Source organism: Schistocerca cancellata, chromosome 1 (genome assembly GCF_023864275.1).
Source record: "Schistocerca cancellata isolate TAMUIC-IGC-003103 chromosome 1, iqSchCanc2.1, whole genome shotgun sequence".
NCBI classification, from domain to species: domain Eukaryota; kingdom Metazoa; phylum Arthropoda; class Insecta; order Orthoptera; family Acrididae; genus Schistocerca; species Schistocerca cancellata.
Genome location: NC_064626.1, coordinates 409,930,802 through 409,952,350, shown reverse-complemented (window position 1 = coordinate 409,952,350; position 21,549 = coordinate 409,930,802). Strand labels below are relative to the sequence as shown.

General features: G+C 43.9%; 1 protein-coding gene across 1 annotated transcript in view; it reads right to left on the bottom strand.

Moving 5' to 3' along the window:
- The window catches only part of LOC126161560 (scaffold protein salvador), a 54,933-nt gene extending 41,606 nt beyond the window's left edge, over positions 1-13,327 (bottom strand). The window contains exons 1-3 of the mRNA XM_049917501.1: positions 13,219-13,327; positions 11,838-12,024; positions 11,685-11,758 (exon numbers count right to left, since the gene is read on the bottom strand). Of these exons, the coding sequence (XP_049773458.1) occupies positions 11,685-11,758; positions 11,838-11,928 (165 nt within the window). The 5' untranslated portion in view covers positions 11,929-12,024; positions 13,219-13,327. The remainder of the gene's footprint in view (positions 1-11,684; positions 11,759-11,837; positions 12,025-13,218) is intronic.
- Positions 13,328-21,549: the final 8,222 nt, after the last annotated feature.

Here is a 21,549-nt window from a genome sequence, read left to right as displayed (position 1 = left end):
GTAAGGTTGCACAACGCACCGGTAGCGCATCACCTTTACCTTCTCCGGGAGAACATCCCCCTCGAAGGCGAGGATAAAGGCCCTAGTGTCGACGCGACGATCTTTGGGGCCGCGCTGGACTGGCCGGACGAAATGCACGCCACGGCCCTGAGCTCCTCATCAGCAGGAGGTCCCGATGGAAAATAATCCCCTGCGACCTATTGAGTGCCAGGTATGGGACAATGGACACTGGGATGTCCCCTAGTCGGTCGCATGCCTGGATCGCCGCCGACTGTGTAGCGGAGGTGGTCTTTATGAGAATGGACCCCGAACGCATTTTACTAAGGGCCTCGATTTCTCCAAAGATATCCTCAATATGCTGTACAAAGAACATGGGCTCGGAGGTGGCGAGCGTCCCCCCATCAGTCCGAGAACAGACTAAATAGCAGGGGAAGTATTTCGCCCCAAGCCGGCGGGCCTGTCCTTCCTCCCAGGGAGTGGCCAAGGGGGGAAAGGCAGAAGTACCAGAACCAGAGACAGAGACAGAACTCTTCCTCTTAGAAGACGCGGCTGCAGAGCGACCTGATGCATGTTGACGTTTCATCTGTGAAACGTCCGCCCAGATACCACCCACTCCGACCAGGGGCTCTCCCCACGGGCGCCACCCAGCCTCAGCAAGGGCCACCTGGCAGGATGACCGTTGCTGGGAGTCCTGATGCCCCAGGTAGACGGGCATCTACTCCTTGGCTTACATGGGGAGGGTGCAGCTCAGGTATCAGCAGTACGATCCTTGTGTTGTCAGGGGGCTACAACCTAGAGGGTACATGACGACCCCACCACAGCGGGCTGGCTACCGTGCTGGATTTTGGGTGCCATGGAAAGTCCATCATGATCGTAGGTGCGGATGGGGATGCACTATGGGCATAACTTGTGCAACCCATCAGGTGTTTAGGCCCAAATTGATGAACAGTGGGTGCAGTTACGACGCCGTTACGATGACGAGTGCTAAGGTCTTAGTGCACTGAGGGCCGGTGATACACCACATAAGGTGTCCTTCCCCAAAAGGCTCGTACTTCGGTAGAATTTTGAAAAATGGAGGTCAAACCCCAATGGGGACCATCACATTGAAGGCCGAAATGGTTGAAACTCCTTTTAGTCACCTCTTATGAAAGGCAGGAATACCTCGGGCCTATTCTTACCCTGGACCCGCTAGGGGCACCTTCAGAATTTTAAAGAGAGTATTCCAGTCAACATTGTCAAAAGCTTTCTCTATGTCTACAAATGCTAGAAACATAGGTTTTCCTTTCCTTAATCTTTCTTCTAAGATACGTCGTAGGATCAGTATTGCATCATGTGTTCCAACATTTCTACGGAATCCAAACCGATCTTCCTTAAGTTCGGCTTCTACCAGTTTTACCATTTGTCTGTAAAGAATTCGTGTTATTATTTTGCAGCTGTGACTTATTAAACTGATAGTTTGGTAATTTGCACACCTGTCAACACCTGCTTTCTTTGGGATTGGCATTATTATATTCTTCTTGAAGTCTGAAGGTATTTCGCCTGTCTCATACTTCTTGCTCATCAGATGGTACGGTTTTGTGTCAACCTCTTCATGCAACATCGTATCTCCCATTTCATCTTCATGTACATCCTCTTCCATTTCCATAATATTGCCCTCGAGTACATCACCCTTGTATAATCCCTCTAGATATTCCTTCCACCTTTCTGGTTTTCCTTCTTTGCTTGGAACGGGTTTTCCATCTGAGCTCTTGATACTCATACAGGTAGTTCTCTTTTCTCCAAAGGTCTCTCTAATTTTCCTGTAGGCAGTATATGCCTTACCCCTAGTGATATATGCCTCTATATCCTTATTTTGTCCTCTAGATAGCCCCGCTTAGCCATTTTGCACTTCCTGTCAATCTCATTTTGAGACTTCGTACTCGTTTTTGCCTGTTTCATTTACTACATTTTTATATTTTCTCCTTTCATCAATTAAATTCAACACCTCTTCTATTTCACAAGGATTTCTACTAGCCCTTGTCTTTTTACCTATATGAGCCTCTGCTGCCTTCACTATTTCATCTCTCAAAGCTTACCCATTCTTCTTCTACTGTATTTCTTTCCCCCATATTTGTCAAGTCTTCCCTAATTCTCTCTCTGAAACACTCTACAACCTCTGGTTCTTTCAGTTTATCCAGGTCCTATCTCCTAAAATTCCCACCATTTTTCAGTTTCTTCAGTTTTAATCTACAGTTCATAACCAACAGATTGTGATCAGAGCCCACATCTGGCCCTGGAAATGTCTTACTGTTTATAATCTGGTTCCTAAATCTCCGTCTTGCCATTATGTAATCTATCTGAAACCTTCCAGTGTCTCCATGCCTCTTTCACGTTTATAACCCTCTTTCATGATTATTAAACCATATTCACCCACTACTTTTCCTTCTCTCCCTTTTCCTACTATCGAATTCCAGTCCCCTATTACTATTAAATTTTTGTCTCCCTTCAGTATCTGAATAATTTCTTTTATCTCATCGTACATTTCTTCAATATATTCATCATCTGTGGAGCTAGTTGCAATATAAACTTTTACTACTGTGGTAGGCGTGGGCTTCAAATCTATCTTGGCTACAATAATGCGTTCACTATGCTGTTCATTTTAGCTTACCCGCGTTTCAATTTTTTTATTCATTATTAAACCTACTCCTGCATTACCCATATTTGATTTTGTATTTATAACCCTGTATTCACCTGACCACAAGTCTTGTTCCTCCAGCCATCAAACTTCACTAATTCCCACTGTATCTAACTTTAACCCGTATATTTCCCTTTTTAAATTTTCGAACCTACCTACCCAATTAAGGGTTCTGACATTCCACGCTGTGATCTGCAGAACACCACTTTTCTCTCTCCTGATAACAACATCGTCCTGAGTAGGCCCTGCCCGGAGATCCAAATGAGGGACTATTTTACCTCTGGAATATTTTACCCAAGAGGACGCCATAATCATTTAACCATACAGTAAAGCTACATGCCCTCGGGAAAAATTATCGCTATAGTTTCCCCTTGCTTTCAGCCATTTGCAGTACCATTACAGCAAGGCTGTTTTGGTGAATGTTACAAGGCCAGAACAGTCAATCATCCAGACTGTTGCCCCTGTAACTACTGAAAAGGCTGCTGCTGCCCCTCTCAGGAACCACATGCTTGTCTAGCCTCTCAGCAAATACCCCTCCGTTGTGGTTGCACCTGCGGTATGGCTATCTGTATCACTGAGGCACGCAAGCCTCCTCACGGAGGCAAGGTTCATGTTTATGGGGAGGGGGGGGGGGGGGGGGTCCCATTAAGTTTAATAAAAGCAAAAGACACACACAACAGATTTTACTCATCAATAATATATTCCCCTTCACTATTTACAACAGTCTGCCAACACAGGGGTTACTTTCTGATTCTACAACTACTCACATAGTTTTGAGGCAAAGAATTCACTGAGTGATGTTTGGAGCACCCTGTCATCCAGAAAGGAAGTTCCTTGAAGGTTGTTCGATAGAGTGGTAAAGGTGAAAATCAGAGTGCAAGATCAGGTGAATAACGTGGGTGCAGAAAAAATTCCCAACCCAACTCCTGTATAGTGTTTTTTGTCAGTCTAGCAGAATGTGGGCAGGCATTATTGTGGAGTACCATCACTTCACGCAGTCTTCTTCATCACTGTGCTTGGATTGTGCCTGCAAGACACCCCAGCTGTTGACAATAAACGTCAGCAGTGATGATTACACCTCAGGGAAGCAATCATAGTACAGCATACCGTTGCTGTTCCACCAGATGCATACCATTATCTTTTGTGGATGAGAACAGGCCTTTGTACAGCGAGTTACTGCTTTATTTGAGCTCAACCATTCCTTTCTTTTCCTTATGTTAGCATAAAGGCACCATTTCTCATCACCAGTACCGAAAATGATACATGACTGGAATGGTTGGTGTTGTTCACGAGTCAACTGATGACGAGCAAGCAGAGATACACATATGCCCACCTGCTGATTTATGTGATTTTGACTTAGAGCATGCAGTACCCACACACCCAATTTTTGAGCCTTCCCCACTGCGTGCAAGTATCACAAATGATGGAATGATCATAGTTCATCACATTTGACAATTCTCTAGCACACTGACATGGATCATTCTGAATTAGCGCAGTTAAACGATATTCATCAAACCCCGAAGGTCTTCCTGAGTGTGGAGAGTCACTAATGTCAAAAAGATCCTCCTCAAACAGAGAAAACCATTTCCTTGCCATGCTCTGTCCAATGGCATTATCCTCATACACGGTGCTGCCTTCGCCGCTGTCATCCTCTGTTGAACTCAAAACAGAAGAATGTGTCAGAAATGTTCAGATTTCTCCATTTTCTAGTGACTACAACTCCACTCACTATCGTCACATGATAATATGTAAACTCAAACATTAACAGAGAACTACAAATAAAAAATGACAACTGATAAGCAAACCCATAGCGACTGGAATACAAAAAAAAACCTACACACCTGTGCATCAACCTAATAATATGCTTTCATCTGAGTGAACATGAGAATATTTTCTTAGACTGACTGTATTTCCTATGCTTATACACAGAAACTTATGGTTTGCAAGTCCTATCGCCATGGTCTTGCAGTTAGCATTTTTAGTACTAACCTAATTCTCCTACAATCTAACTTATTCAATTTTGATTAACGATATTGACAACTTAAAGACTTTCAGGAGATGGAATCTTACTCATTTGGTAAACAGGCTTCAAAAAAGTGGTTGGTGAAGGAATGTTTGAACACTCTTGCTCCCTGGGTATGAGGTGTCCCTAAAGCCAAAGAATCAACAATGATAAAAGCATGGGAATGTAGATGGCAAGACAAACAATTCTACCAGGGGCACAAAATGAATCATCACTGAACACTGTTTACGAAGTCTGCAAGCTACAGTACAGTGTGTGGCAAAGAGTTCTTCATATCAATTTTAACTTTTCTGCCACATTATTTTATACTATGAAGCAAGAGGAAAGATGACAGTCTCTATTCTTTAGTATGCACCTTAATCTGCCACATGTTTTCCTCACAAGTGCAACATATCTACAAATGCAGAACTGTTTCACAGTCTTTCTCAAAAGCAGATTCATTCTACCACAATTGGTATGTAAGTTCCCAAAGCCCTTCCATATTTTTTCAGAATCCCCGTAACCCATTACAATCCTAGCAGAATGTCTGAATTTTTTCGAAGTCAGCTGTCACAGCTATTAACTAAGAGCTCTAAATCTTTCTATGGTACCCTAGAATAAGTCTTTCTAGCATCCTGTTTATGATTTTCTTCACAGACTCATCACAATCTCCAAAAAATTCCAATAAAAGTGTTTCATGAGATTTCAGAACACCTTGTATTATCCAAAAGTATTTGAATGATAAGACCAGCTCCGGAATTTAACAACTGATTATTTATTTGGATAATATGGATTCTCTCTGTCATGGTCATTGGTCCACGTTTAAAGAACCGCCATTCAGTACAAGTGGAAACATGTTCCACGTCATCATGCATTCTCTTTGGGTCATACAATGATGACACTGTCTTGTAGACAGCAGAATAATAAATGAACATATTGTCAGAGCTGCTGACCCTATCTAATAAATAATTTAGGTATACTGAGAACAATCTATGTTTCCATTGGAGTAAATATTATTTGTCTCAACTGAAAATCTGTCATGTTGTATAGCACTCTCATACATTCATAAAAAAACTTGGTATGATCAGACTGACAAACTCCCCATTCACTTGCATTAAATACTTGGAAAATTTCGTCTGTAGACAAGTCATATGAATTTCAAACTATCTGCACTCATACTCATAAATTAATGACAATGCTGAAACATGGTGAAACAATGCTCTGGTGGGTGGTTTGTGGGTTTAAATCTCCTCGGGGTATGACCATATGGTGCATTTGACTTGTGGTCATCTCATGGGGGCGCTGGCATCAGTCCATATATGCAGAGGTGTGTTGGTGCATGTCAGAGTTCAGTGCAGATAGTAAGCATTTTCAGACGTACCAATGGTGAATATGTGTTGAAAATGTCTCAAAGAACACATATGGATGATGTTATGAGGGGTAGAATACTAGGGCAGCTGGAGCCTAGTCAAACACAGGAGGTCGTAGCTCAGGCTCTCCCTGTGCCACAAAGCATGATCTCAAGATTATGGCAACGATTCCAGCAGACAGGAAATGTGTGCAGGCGCTACAGTATGGGACGTCCACAGTGTACACCACCACAAGGAGACCGATATCTCACCATCAGTGGCAGCAGACAGTCACAGAGTACTGCAGGTAGCCTTGCTCGGGACCTTACCGCAGCCACTAGAACAGTTGTCTCCAGACACACAGTCTACAGACGACTAAACAGACATGGTTTATTCGCCTGGAGACCTGCCAGGTGCATTCCACTGACCCCTGGTCACAGGAGAGCCCATAAATCCTGGTGTCAAGAACACAGTACATGGTCACTGGAACAGTGGTCCTAGGTTATGTTCATGGATGAGTCCGGGTATAGTCTGAACAGTGATTCTCGCCGGGTTCTCATCCGGCGTGAACCAGGAACCAGATACCAACCCCTTAATGTCCTTGAAAGGGACCTGTATGGAGGTCATGATCTGATGGTGTGGGGTGGGATTATGATTGGTGCACATTCACTCCTACATGTCTTTGAAAGAGGAAATGTAACAGGTCAGGTGTATCAGTACGTCATTTTGCACCAGTATGTCTGCCTTTTCAGGGGTGCAGTGGGTCTCACATTCCACCTGATGGATGATAATGCACGGCCCCACCGAGCTGCCATCATGGAGGAGTACCTTGAAACAGAAGATATCAGGCAAATGGAGTGGCCTGCCTGTTCTCCAGACCTAAACCCCGTCGAGCATGCCTGGGATGCTCTCGGTCGACGTATCGCTGCACATCTTCAAATCCCTATGACACTTCAGGAGCTCTGACAGGCACTGGTGCAAGAATGGGAGGCTATACCCCAGCAGCTGCTCGACCACCTGATCCAGAGTATGCCAACCTGTTGCGCGGCCTGTGTACATGTGCATGGTGATCATATCCCATATTGTTGTCGTCAAGGTACATGCACAGGAAACAGTGGCGTTTTGTAGCACATGTGGTTTGGGACAGTTTTCTCACCTTATCACCAATACCATGGACTTACAGAACTGTGTCACGTGAGTTCCCTATGTGCCTATGCTATTAATGCCAGTTTTGTGTAGTGCCACGTTGTGTGGCACCACAATCTGCCATTATCCTCCATTCATGAGCATGAGTGTATTTTCGTAAAAAAGTACTGATGGAGTGAAGCTTTTCTTCCTCTACAAATATCAATATTCGAGCTTAAAGTATGATGGGTCATCCTTCAAAATGTAAATATTAGGTAAAATTGGCTAATTCTGTGGATGTATTTTTATCACTCATATTTGATGGGATCGTCCGACACCTGTTCTACCATCACCAAAAATTGCACTACGCAAGTTTCCAAATAAGTTTTTAGCAGGAAATGGGTAATTCAGTGGGACATTCACTGTACAATGTAATAGGGATTCCACAGGGAATTGACAACTCATTCTCTCTCTGAATAGTCTCAACTATTTTTCAAAACTGGGAGTGCACGCTTCAAAACCACTCATTTGGCAATGTGTGAATTACCAGTAAGAGTCTTAGAACTGCACGCATTTTAAATTTGGTATTTAATATTTCTGGTTTCTGTCTGTTGCCTTCAATTTCATTCATCACAATGACTAATGGCAAACTAGATGGAAAATTTGTATCAATCCATTCTCTTTATGTAGAATCAGAACTTCCTACAATTTACTTATGGATATAATACCACACACAGTCATTGTTATGTATGCACAAGTTGTCAGCTTTCCTTTATCAATTTCCTTACATTCTCTTTTGAAGCAAGAGTGTAACAAACTGTTTCCCCAAGCTTCTTTGAACAGGTACTATTAAACCAAATGGTTGGTTGGCTGGTTGGTGGAGGGAGGATAAGGAACCAAACAAGAAGGAATCTCTCAATCCAAGAGTGGTGCACCCAGAAGTAGACATGTCCACCAAGAATGTTTTCTGATCTAGTCGAGATATCTATAACAGTAAAAGCAAGAATGCTAAAAATGTAATGGACATAGTTTGTACTGTCAATAAGTCAAAGTAAGATGGAGGAGATAGGGAAGTCAGCATGTGGATGTCACCAGGGCTCTGCACGCTGCAGGAAATGTCTCACCCACAGCTGTCCCATTTCTGATCCATTACAGTCAAGAGTGTCCACTATTCAACAAAGTTTGACACCCAAAATAGAAAACTGGGTGTAGCAGAAAGGAGACAAACTGAATATAAAAGCAATTGAAGAGGGATCCAAGAGTACCCTCGTCAAGGAGGTAGGGTTGGGGAACCCCAAGACTTAGCATACAGCTGGAGATCCTCAATCCCCTGTAGAAAAGGGAATAGCAGTTCCAGTGGCATCCATAATCACATCTGAGATGCCTTGCACAAGCTTATCAATGCAATATGACAAGAGAGCAAATTTAACATCAGAGGCATACAAAGGCCAGTTGGCTCTGTAACGTGCCCAATGTGGTTGTCGGTCTTTCTTGTGATGGCAAGGAATAGACAGGATCAGCGGAAAATGGTCATTGTCTCAAAGGTTGTCGTGTAGTGACCAATATAGCAAACCCACAAGATTAGGGGAAGAGATCATCAGATTGATAGCTCAAAATGTGTCATGCACGGCACTGAAGTGGGTAGGAAAACCACCACTGAGGCGGCACAGACCACGGTCTATGAGAAGCTGGTCAATTAGACGGCCCCAAGCAAGCAAAGTGGTACTCCACCACAGGAAGTGGTTCGCATTAAAGTCCCCAAGCAGGAGAACAGGGGTGGGGGAGGAGGATGGTAAGATTTTGAATTAATGTGGTCAATTCAAAAACACAAGTATGTGGTCTGCCTGGAGATAGGTAAACACTGTAAATGGTAATTGATGAGGTGGTTTGCACCCCCACTACTACTGCCTCCAACAAGATGCAAAGGAGAATCCATTCACTGACAACATCTTTACGAACCAAAGTACAGAACACCTTGGGATCTGCAAGGTTCCGATAGTGTGCACAATAACCACGGAGTGTTGGATAATGGTCACCAGCAAAGTATGTTACATGGAGAGCAATACAAGCTACAGAAGACGAGGAAATAAAGGTAGTGTAGCTCCAGCAGGTGACAGCAGTACCCGCTACAATTCCACCAAATGATCATGTTACTGGTGGCCGGGTTAGGTGTGAAAGGGCCAGGAGGAATGATCGTGCTGTAGAATCACTGCCTGTCACCAGTGGAGATGAAAACACATCCACAAACACGGGCTAAGAATCTGACCATGTGGGAGGATGTGGAACCTCTGGGGGCACTGGAGGACCTTTGTATCATTTCTTATTCTCTTCCTTTGTAAACTTTGATGACCTTACCTTTGAAGGGTAAGGTTCATTCAAGGGACTATCTGCATTAAGCGGAGCGACAAGTTAAGAGTGGACAGAGCTGGGACTCACAGGTCATGGCTCCTTCAGCCATTGTTTTTTGTCAGGCCTCCAGTTCAGGTGTTGCTGGGGACAGGGATCCCAAGGAGCAACCCTGTCACTGATAGATGCCAAAGGAGGATGCTTCTTCAGCCAGGTGTGGAAAGCGATTCCCAAAGAAGGTACTGTGGGAACCATGAGAGGGGAGGGTGGTGGGAGATGTGGTTTGGGGATGGTTGAGATTGGGGCGATGTTATGATGTTAGCATAATTGATCGTCATATCCACAGGGTCTAGGCATTCATAGTTCTTCCATGCCTCAGATGATCAACAGATCTGTATTCCTGGAATTTCTGTTCTTTCTTGAAAAATGGGCAAACTTGCAAATGTGGAGGGTGATGTCCCACACAGTTGACACACAAAAGTCGATGTTCACAAGGACTATCTTTCTGGAGTGTTCACTCACAGCTGCAGCATTAAGGGTCTGCTGTGCAGCAGAATGACATATGCCCAACGTCTTAATGCCTGAAGTACCTCATAGGCTGTGAGAAAAACAGTTTCATGTCAATTTGTACACTATGATGTCAACTGTCTCCGGGAGGACATTCGCTTCAAAGGCTAAGGTATAGGCGCCTGTATCAATATGATTATCCTAGGGCCCTCTTCTCTGCATGGTCAGCATTTCTGTAAAATTCCGGAGAGGAGTAGCATGTCAGACTCAACAAGGGGACCACGTAGTTCAACAGATGTAGAATGAGAATGCCGGAGGGAAGAAAACAGTGCCTAAATCACAAACCAGATCCAAGCACAATTGGTACCTAGAAGACCATCCAATGGAAAGACAGAGAGGAAAAAAGAATAGTAGAAGGATAGACTCACAGCATGGGGAGGGGATTAGTGCTGTATGGGTTGGAGGCCCCATGGTGACCACATACCTACTCACAAAAGAAATGTGAAGGGAGAGGTTACAGGTGTCTCATTTCCTTCCATGATGCATATTACTAATGACCATAATTGACAGAGTGACCAGTGCTTGTAGCCACAACAAAATGTTCCATCACAGTGAGGGACTGTGCAGTCCTGTATACACAATTAGAATTTCACATGGTATGCTAGGAATCTGCACCACTGCAGTAATGACCTGTACAACTGAGCCTTTGTACATAAGTGTTTCTGCAAGGTGTCAAAAAAGCCTTCAGGAATAATACTTTTAGCTCCTTACAGATAAATTAATAAGAAAATGTTCTGTACAAAGGCACTGACACCAAAAATAAAAATAGAAGGAAACTGTGTGAATCACTGGCTGTACAGAAGAAGAAGAAGAAGAAGAAGATGAAAAGGGCAAAAGAATACCTCTCTCCATCTTCTCCTCACAGGAAAAAAAAAAAAAAACCACCAAAATGGAGATCATTTTTCCAAAAAGGAAAACTGAAATACCCATAGTACACAGACAACAATGATTTTTTTCCTTGATGAAACGTGTGTAACCACACAGACATTCCACCCTAGTATTTTGGAAGTGGACGGAAAAAATAGAATTTATAACTGTAAAAGCAGAAGCTGAAGCTTCTCTCTTTTACCTGCGGGCAAGACAATGTTTTCATCTTACTAAATGGATCTGAACCAGTTACAAATAACTTAACAGGAACATACAAAATATCACATGTTTAATGTCTTACCTTCAGGTATACAAATAGTACTTAACAATGAGCAGTTAATCCTTTAAATGTGTCATGTGACTATAATTTACAACTGGTTACAGATTTCAATTTTTTTTTATACTCTTCTGGTGATTATCACAGCTCCACCACATATCCAGATTGGTCTTGAAAAAGCAAGTATTCTATTGTTCCTGTTTTATGATCTCCAATTTACTTTTCTTAATATCTGCATGCCACACTCTCCTTATCCTTCACTCATAGACATTTATGAGCATAGTTTATTTTTTCTACAACTATCTTGAAAGTGCACTGTGCAAATCAACACAGTTTCACATAAAATAGAAGAAATGTAAAAAGTGCCACAAGCAGTATTTAAAAAAAAAAAAATCTTTTTTTAAGCAGCCTCATACAGAACAAACTTAGGCTTCTATTGCTCGCAAACAATTTGCTCATACAAAAGTGTCTGCTTACTGTGGTTGGTGAAGGACTCTGGTTAATCCGTCTATGTGACTTCTTGGTGGGCTCCGTCGTCCATACATTGATTACTGCAAACAAACCACGTATTTCACACTTATAACTCAACAAACAAACGTACAGAGAAAGTGCATATTGGTATTTACTCACTGGGCATTTCTGGAGGTGTTTCTTTCTTGACATATTTTCCAACTACACCTTCCTTGATAGTTCTCAAATCTCTGTTTTTCCTCGAGAGCATTTTAACATTTAATTATTTGTAAATATTTCTGTTAAAATCTTAGTGTGAAGCTGTGATTCACTACTATCACTTAACCATTCTTTAATTGTTGAATACCTGCAACAGACAGTTAAAAAGGTTATAGAGAGCAAATGACATTATGTAATAAATACAGTGAAGTGTGGGAGATGAAGGGGGATGAGAGTAGGAGAAAACAAGGATCATGATTACACTGCATACATGAATAATTTGGTGTTTATGCTGCACAAAAAGCTCTCTCACTACACATTATCACAACATTCCATTATGCAAGTTTAGAGCATATCATATAGGACCTACAACAAATGCCAAACATTACAGTACTTCCTCCTGTGGCATGCCATTGCATACTCAAGTGACCGCATGAAATATATCTACTGTTTCCCCTTGGACGTATCTGAGGAAATGTTTCACAATGTTAAGATCTTTGTAGTCATGTTATAACGTATACTCTCAAGCAGATGGCACCGTTCGTTTTAGTAACGCAACCTGCACTACGAAAATACATGGAGAGCGCTAGCGACACATCTCGACGTCTGGTACAAAACATGTTTAACTTAACCTTCCATGCATGATCTTAAAGGAACTTAGAAAGTCCGTATCTTCCTCTGACATGAAAGCATTGTTACTCTGCCAATTACATAGACATCTGCCGTTAATTTGAACCATGACACGCCCTGCAGTTTTCGCATACACTAAACTTACGTACTCGTAATTGCCTGACAGCAAGATAAATTTCATATTACTCTCACATGTACCATCTGGAGTTCGGGGAGGCGTACAGGCCACACTAGTCTCGTGATGCTTCCATGTCCTCAGCTAACGATATGTCAACCTTCGAACACAACACAAACCAATGTGTCTCAAGGTAGAAGATACCGCAAAATAAGTAATAATAATAAAAAGGGCTGCTGCTTACCATTTCGTTCAGGTTAAGCTACGTCAAACGAAGAACAAAATGCATTAAATCAACTAAACAGACCCAATGGAAGATATGCACACAAACATTCCATTGGTTAATGCATCACTGACACCCATATGACAATTCGTTTTTGCGCGGCTCTCGCTGTACTCTCATACGTGAGCAAGACGTTTCAACACCTTTAATGACACTTGTCAAATATCTGGTAAATTCACGGAATGCACAACAGCACTTTCCTTTCCGAATTAGGAACATACACATCGCACTGAAGAATAGAGGATTTTTCCAAAAGACAATTTCTGGTAGGCATGCGCGACTGAACACATAACAATTGTTAACAATTAACTCACTGTTAAGACAATGAATAACACTTCTCTCGTCTCCTCACGAATTCCAACCTCAAATTTGTATGGCCTATAAAACATCTGTCAATCAATACAACTACATCAAAGGTGAACTTCAGCAACCAAAGGTACAATATAAAAGGCCAAGCTGAAATTTGACTTTCAAACATGTACAATATGTAATTGAATTCCTAGATCGAGAACATTAATAACATATGTCAAATTTTCCCACTACTTTATCAAATTTCAGAATGGAAACCTGCTTATGTATGAAAAAGAGATAAAACTAGTGTACTGATAAAGTGATAAATTTATATTTGGTCACCTTCGACTACAATATGTACAGTGTGTGGACTAGCAGCATAGGAATAGTCATCTTAATCTAATGCCTTAAACCATCTAAAATACATATTACAGTTTAAAATATAAATCTGGCAAATATGGTAGAATTTATATATATATTTACTTTCTTATATTTGAATCCTGAGTTATTTATGTAACTACTATCACCAGGTGACTACAACAAAGATACACAAAAACATATGATAACTCATGTGAATTTCATATATGAAGTCTTCACGGGTTGTCAGCTGAGTAGCGCCGTCGTCTTGTAGCAACGTTTGAATGCGTCTCCATGATCTTCAGGCGAAGTGTCGGGATATCTCTCTCTCACCTTTTACTTTACCCTCCTTGGGGAAGTGTATGGAGGAGTTTATAGCCTGTAGGCTTTTACTCCACAGTGTGCGTTGTAAGTGTGTTATTTATTTTATTTATTTACTCGTTCGGCATCACAGAGGCATAATTTACAATATTCTTATCACTATATACTAAAAAGAAAACAATATAATTCTACACTATATTAGATATTTTTTTGAGCCACTCTATGGCTGAGTCACTGAGTCTATGTATGTCCATGAGTTCACCACCATAGCCATACACTTTGCACACGAGTAGATGGTCCATTGTCTGTATTTCACCGCACTCACATACAGCGCTGTCTGCCAGGCCCCACTTGTTCATCAGGTGTTTACATCTCCCAACATTCGTTCTGAACCGGTTTAGAGCTGTCCACACTCTTCTTGGTAGTTTGAAGCCATCAATCTTCTTGTTCGGATCGTGTACTAAGTTTTTGTTCTTAAATTCACTTGCCGACCATACTTCGTTCCAGGCCGTTCTCGGCTCAAAGGCTTGTAGTTCTTCACCGATTTTCCAAAAAGGTGATCTGGATTTAAGCCTGTGTGTCGGTGTCAGATCTTGGTGGATAGGGAGGTTCGGGTTGTCTATAATTTTCCTGTAGGTTTTTAGGGCTAGCTGTGATCGCCTGATTTCTGGAGGCTCTATGTTCGCTAGTACAGGAAGCCATGCACAGGGGGTGGCCCTGAGTGTTCCCGAGATTATTCGCATTGTCTCCCTCAGCTGGACATCCACTTTAGATACGTGTGCACTTCTCCTCCAGACTGGTGAACAGTATTCAGCTACACTGTAGACAAGGGCTAGTGCTGAAGTTCTCAAAGTGCTCGCTCCACATCCCCATGTTGTTCCAGCCAGTTTCGAAAGGATAGCATTGCGGGATTTTAGTTTTTGCTTTGTGTCTTCGAGGTGTGAGCTGTACGTTAGGGTCCGGTCTAGTTTCACTCCCAAATATTTAGGCTTATCCTCATGTATTATGCTTTGGCCATTCGAACAGATCTGTAACTTTCTGTGTGTCTCTCTGTTGTTGAGGTGCATTATAGTGCTGGTTGTTTTGTTGGGGTTGGGAAGTAGGTGCCACTTAGAGTAATAGGCGTTCAGGACTTCAAGGTCTGTATTCAGTGTCTCGTTGAGATCGTTGTAGTTTTTACTCTGATATGCGATGGCCAGGTCATCTGCATATGCAAATTTGCGTGATTTAGTTTCTGGCAAGTCAGCTATATATAGATTGAAGAGAGCGGGTGCTAGTGCCGAACCCTGTGGCAGACCATTATTCAGAACCATGCTCTTACTGTTCGTACCATGGAGTGAGACCTTAATTTTCCTGTTCGTTAGTATGTTCTTGAGTAGTTTGTAAGTCTGCTTGCAATTTATGATTCTAGTTAGCTTAAGCAGTAACCCTTCAATCCATACTGTGTCGTAAGCTGATGTGAGGTCTATGAGGACCAGGCCAGTTTTCATCTTGTTCTGGAAGCCTTTCTCAATATAGGTTGTGAGGGACAGCACTTGATCGCAGCAGTTTCTACCTGCTCGGAAACCCGCTTGGTATGTTGGGAGGTTGGCTTCGATGTATGGAGTTAATCTACTCAGCAATATTCTCTCGAATAATTTATAGGAGGTACATAGCAGGGATATTGGTCTGTAATTCCTAGGATTATCTCCAGTCTTTCCGGGTTTCAGCACTGCAATGACTTTTGCTTCTTTCCATTCCTTAGGCACAACCCCCGTGCTTATGCATTCCGTACAAAGTTTGGCCAGCCACCTTCTTCCTAAAGTTCCCAATTCCTTTAAGAATTCTGGTAGGATGTTGTCAGGTCCGGCTGCTTTTCCTGTCTTCATTAGCTTCAACGCCTGGGATATCTCTTCTGTCTCCACTTCTTTTACAATGCCCGTGTTGGTTGGGTTATTAAGCAATAAACTGCTTAGCTCTTGGGAAATTTCTCTCTTTTCGGCTGTTTTTAGCTGGATTTTGGAGGTCTGTTTCAGGACAGCTGCAATCTCAGATGCGCTGGTTCCAAGAGTCGGCCTGTTAGGCGCTGTGGCACCGCCTAATTTCCTTAGCAGGCCCCAGCTCTTCCTGCTGGAGTGGGTAAAATCTAGATTTTCCATCGCCTCCTTCCATCTACTAATACGTTCCTCATTCATGGCGTTGATCAGTTGGTCTGCAGTCTCCTCGGCCCCAGTCTTCTCATATTCCTCCAGTAGTGTTTCACACTCTTTCGTCCAGCAGGGGGTGTATTCCTTTCTCGATCCTCGTGGAATTGCATTTAGGGTTGCTTTTTGTACTAAGTTTACGAATCTTTTGTAGTTCTCAGGTTTTGGTGGTATCCGATTTATCGTTTTCTCAACATAGGATCGGTATTTATTCCAGTCAGCTTTCCTCAGGTTCCACCGGGGGATTGGGGGGCTTTTTATGACTGGGATTGATAGTCCGATCTCCACTATTACTGGATTGTGCTGGCTCTGGGGGAACGCCTCGAGGACCCTTCTTATAGCTCGCACGGGGGTACCTGTTGCTCCACGTGTGACGAAGGTCAGGTCAGGTGTTGACGTTGTGCCCCACGCCTTTGATTTGAAGGTCGCTGTGTCCTTGGGGTCGAAAAGGAGGTGTAGGTCCCAGTTGTCTGCCCAGTCACTTAGTCCAGTCCCTTCAGCTGTGGATCTCGGGTATCCCCACCTGGTGTGCTGAGAGTTAAAATCGCCAGCGTAAACTGCTGGGTGGTTAGCCTCGGGTAGGATACCTGTGGGCCATTTCTGTGATGGAGGTTTGTAGACATTATACAGTGTCATCTCTCCAAGTTTTATGCCTATCGCATGCTCTGCTGGTACCACTTTGGTGTCCAAATTCCTTAGGAGTTCGTTCTTCACTAGGGTGGCTATGCCATGTTTGTCGTGTCCAGTGTAGCTCACAGCTGTAAATCCTGGTATTTTGAGTCGGTTGATGGTTTCATCTGTGAGGTGGGTCTCTTGTAAGAGTACGACACTTACTCGTTCTCTCGTTAAGATCTTTTCGAGGATTTCTCCCTTGGTCCTCGTGTAGCCTTCTATGTTGAACTGGCATACGTTCAGCTTCTTCATGCTAAGACTCTGCACTATTTGCCTCTGTGTGGGCCGGGAGGCATTGTCGCGTCCGGCCGCCGTGGATGTGTAGACTTTTCGCCGCTGTACCATGTTACAGCGTTGCCCGGGGTACACCATCTAGGAGGTTGTCTACACTTCGTACCCCTGTAAGTGTGTGATTGTCTTTGACTGTTTTGGCTGTCTGTGTGTTGTGTTGTGTTGGTGTTCTGGTGGTGTCTAGTACTTGCCTGAGGTTGACGAGATGTTGGGTATTTTAAGGATTAAGAATTCGTGATGACTGGGTGTTGTGTGATGTCCTTCGGCTAGTTAGGTTTACGTAGTCCCATAGTGCTCAGAGCCATTTAAAACCATTTTTTTATTAAGAATTGGTATTAGGATTTGGAGATTTTTGGGATTTTTCTCTTCGACTTAGTCGTCGAAGATGGTGATGGGGCGTTTGTGCTTATCGCGGGACATGTCATACCGACCTAAGGAGTGGATGAGATTATTTCCAGATCTGGGAGAGGTCTCATAGAAAGCCCTTGCCAGATCTTGGAATCTTTCTTCAAGGAATGGGATTTCGGAAGCGGCGTGCAGATCATCGATGGGGAAGCCCATGGGTAGGGGCAGTGCCCTCCTGAGGGTGCAGTTCTGCAGCCTCTGTAGTTTGTCCAGGTGCTGCTTCACTGTGTATCCCCAGACAGGGCACATATACTCCATTACTGGCCATATGAGGGCCTGATAGACGTTTAGTCCAACAGAGCAGGGAAGGGAGCTGGTTGTATTGAGGACTGGGTATAGGATGGACATTCTGCCACAGACCTTCCTGTGGATCTCGTCTATATGGGGTTTCCACATTAGTCTCGAGTCCCAGGTTACACCAAGATACTTGGCGAATCTGCGCCAGGGCAGTCGGGATCCATGTAGGTGCAGGTGAAGGGGGGGGGGGCGTTTCAGGGGTCCACGTCTCCCGAGTCTCCGGGTGATCAGCGTAGTCTGTGGCTTTTCAGGATTGATGCTGATGCGCCAGCGATGGGCCCAGGTTTCTGTGTTAGGTAAAACCCTTTGTAGCCTATGAATGATCAGGTTATTATTCACAGTACGAGTGTAAAAGGCGGTGTCGTCAGCGTGCTGTGCGGTGTGCACCACGGGGGCCGTGGGAGTGCCCGCAGTGTGCAGACTATACAATATGGACCCCGGGATAGATCCCTGTGGCACCCCAGCACCAATACGCCTTTTGGTGGAGGTGGCTGTTTCTCCCTTGACAGAGAAGGTTCTATTCGTGAGATAGCTTTGGATTAACCTGACTATGCTCCTGGAGAGCCCTTGTGTGTATATCTTGTATAGTAGCCCTTTATGCCATACCGAGTTGAAGGCTTTGGCTACATCAAGTAGCACTATCCCACAGTAGTCTCTGTGGTTGAAGCCCTCTGTGGCTGCTTCCACTACTCTCATGATCTGTTATGGGGAAGAGTGCTTCCGTCGGAATCCGAATTGGAAATCCGGCAAAAGTCGCTTGTTGGTGATGTGGCCTCGTATGGGAATAAGTGGTCTCATATGGGAATAAGCAGTAGGTGCTCATAGATCTCTCTGAGAGTTGGCAAGAGGCTAATCGGCCTGTAATGCTGTGGGAATGAAGGGACTTTCCTTGGTTTGTGTATCGCGACCAATTCCGCGTGTTTCCACTATGCTGGGAACTCACGAGTATGAGTAATCTCATTGAAGACATTCGCGAGGTGTTCGATAGCCAAGGGCGGGAGGTTTTTAACTGGCTGGTGGGTGACACTGTAATGTCCTGGCGCCTTTTTTGTAGGGAGGGACCTAATTACTTTTGCCACATCTTTGGGGGCGAAAAGTGGGGGTTCGTCTTCTGGGTCCTCCTCAGCATTGAGGAAGACAGCCAGTTGACGACAGACTACCACTTCATGTTCTTCCTCCTGGGGTTTTGCCGCTTGAAACTGCTTCTCGAAAGTGTCGGCGAGGGCGTTGGCCTTTTCAGCATGGCTGTAGGCCAGACCCCCCCCCTCATCATGCAGTGACGGCAACCTAGCACATCTTTTGGTAAATTGTTTGGTTGCTTGCCATAGTGTGTGATCGTCTACTTTGAGGGCTGTGAGGCGGTTTTGCCATTGCTGGTTTCTGTGCTCATTGAGCGCTACATTCAGCTCTTTCTGTAGACGACTCATCAGCCTCCTCGTGACCTGATTCCTGGTGATCTTCCACTCTTTTGCCACTCTGTTCCTGTGACGGTTTTGGGCTAGTAAATGTTCCGGGAGTTGTACTTGCAGGGGCAGGCCATCCCTTTGTGGGGGAGTGGCATCTTCCACTGCCTACAAGATTGTTCCTGTTAGGTCTTATAGCGATTGTTCTACTGTTTCGGCAGTAGGTGGCGGAGCGCGAGCGATATCGGAGGCGACAGTTTCTTGGTATCGCTCCCAGTCTGTACGTTTGTAGGACATCTGGTACTGTGGGAGTGCTACCCATCCTCCCACATCGACCTCTAGAATCACTGGGTTGTGATCAGAGGACATTCATTTGACTGTCCTTGCGGCCACAAACCCCGTGATCCTCCTAGTGAGAGCTATGTCTAAAAAGTCAGGCCTACCTCAATTTTTTGGAAAATGTGTGGGGTCAACCAGACCCATGTTTCGAAGTGGTGGTCGCGCGCTAGTCGTTGCAGTTTGGCGTCTGCTCTGGAGGTTACTCTAGAGTTCCAATCGGGGTGTTTGGCATTGAAGTCGCCCCCCATTATGAGTTTGCCTTCAATTTGCTCCCAGGCTGTGCTGAGATGGTAGCCACTGTCATGGTTGATTAGATTGTCGTGTAATTGTATTTCTATGGACTCTTTAATTACTGAGTCCCAAAATCCGTTAGTACTGCATTTATCACAGATTGTAAAACCCTTGGTGGGTTATGGTCCACACCATGTGAAAAACCCGGCTGAGTTTGTGAAGGTACTACAGGGCATGCAGCTGGAAAATGAAGACCTATTAGTCAGCTTCAATATGACATGCTTATTCACACGAGTACCAATAGAGACTCCCTGCCTTTGCTTGAGGAGGATATCATCAAGCTCTTTCGCCATGTGCTAATCATCACCTATTTCAAATGTGGTGGGACGTTCTACGAAGAGATAGATGGTGTAGCTATGGACTCCCCCTTAGCACCAGGCATAGCCGACTTATAAATGGAGCACTTCGAAAAGCTAGGTACTGGACACTGCTAAACATAAGCCAAAAGCCTTCTACAGGTACATTGATGATACTTTTGTAGTTTGGCCACATGGCAGAGACAAACTGCTAGATTTCCATCAATACCTCAATGATATTCATGGAAATGTCAAATTTACCATGAAGATAGAAGAGAACAGAAGCTTATCCTTTCTGGATAACCTGATCACAAGAAACATGGACGGCACGTTGTGACACACAGTGTACGGAAAGAAAACACACACAGACCTCTATCTTAATGCCAACAGCTGCCACCATCCTGCACAACTCAATTCTGTACTCAACACCATAGTGCACTGGGCCAGGTTCATCTGCGATAAGGCAAGTTTGCCAGGAGAATTGCAGCACCTCAAGGACACCTTCAAGAAAAATGGATACAGTGAGACACAAATAAGGAGAGCTCTGAAGAGCGACCACAAGAAGAGAGAAGAGAGACTGGATGAAGTCGAAGCAATGGACTGTGCGTTCTTGCCATATGCGGGTCCTCCAACAGCCAAGATCGCGAGAATTCTCAAGAAACACAAAGTGAAGACCACTTTCCGTGCAGCGGGAAAAATCAAAGACCTTTTCAGTTCAACCAAGGATCCACTAGACCTGATGTCACCTGGTGTGTACAAGATCAGATGCGAATGTGGGATGAACACTATAGGACAGACATAGCATTGCATCTTATTGCACCACAATGAACACATCAGGCATGTACGCTTGGGTCAGTCCAACAAATCTGCTGTGGCAGACCATAGTATTGACGAGAAGTATACTTTCGATTTTAAGGGCACAAAGAAAACATGCAGTACAAACGGATTTTTGGACTCAGTAATCAAAGAGTCCATAGAAATACGGTTACACGACAACCTAATCAACCGTGACAGTGGCTACCATCTCAGCACAGCCTGGGAGCAAATTGAAGGCAAATTCATAATGGGGGGCCACGGACACAGTAGACAGAGATGGATGCCAGGACACGAACTCCGCACGAACTCCCACTACCGGCCGCTCCAGGTGCATCGGGCGATTCCACGGGCGCGTGATTGGCCAGCGACGGGAAGCAGAGAGCGGGCCAGCAGAGATATCAGCCTGTGACCGACAATATCCCGACACTTCGCCTAAAGATGATGGAGATGCATTCCATTGAAACGTTGCTATGAGACGACGACGCTGCTTGGCTGACAACCCATGAAGACTTCACATATACGATAACTCACATTTATATGTAGTTTTATAATCAGTTTTAAATATTATTGTCATACACAGATAACTACAATACGAAAAAGTAAGAATATCATCTCAAATATGCAGATTCTTAGATAGACGCATAACCAGTCAACTAGAATGTCAAGGACCTCTTTCAACAACT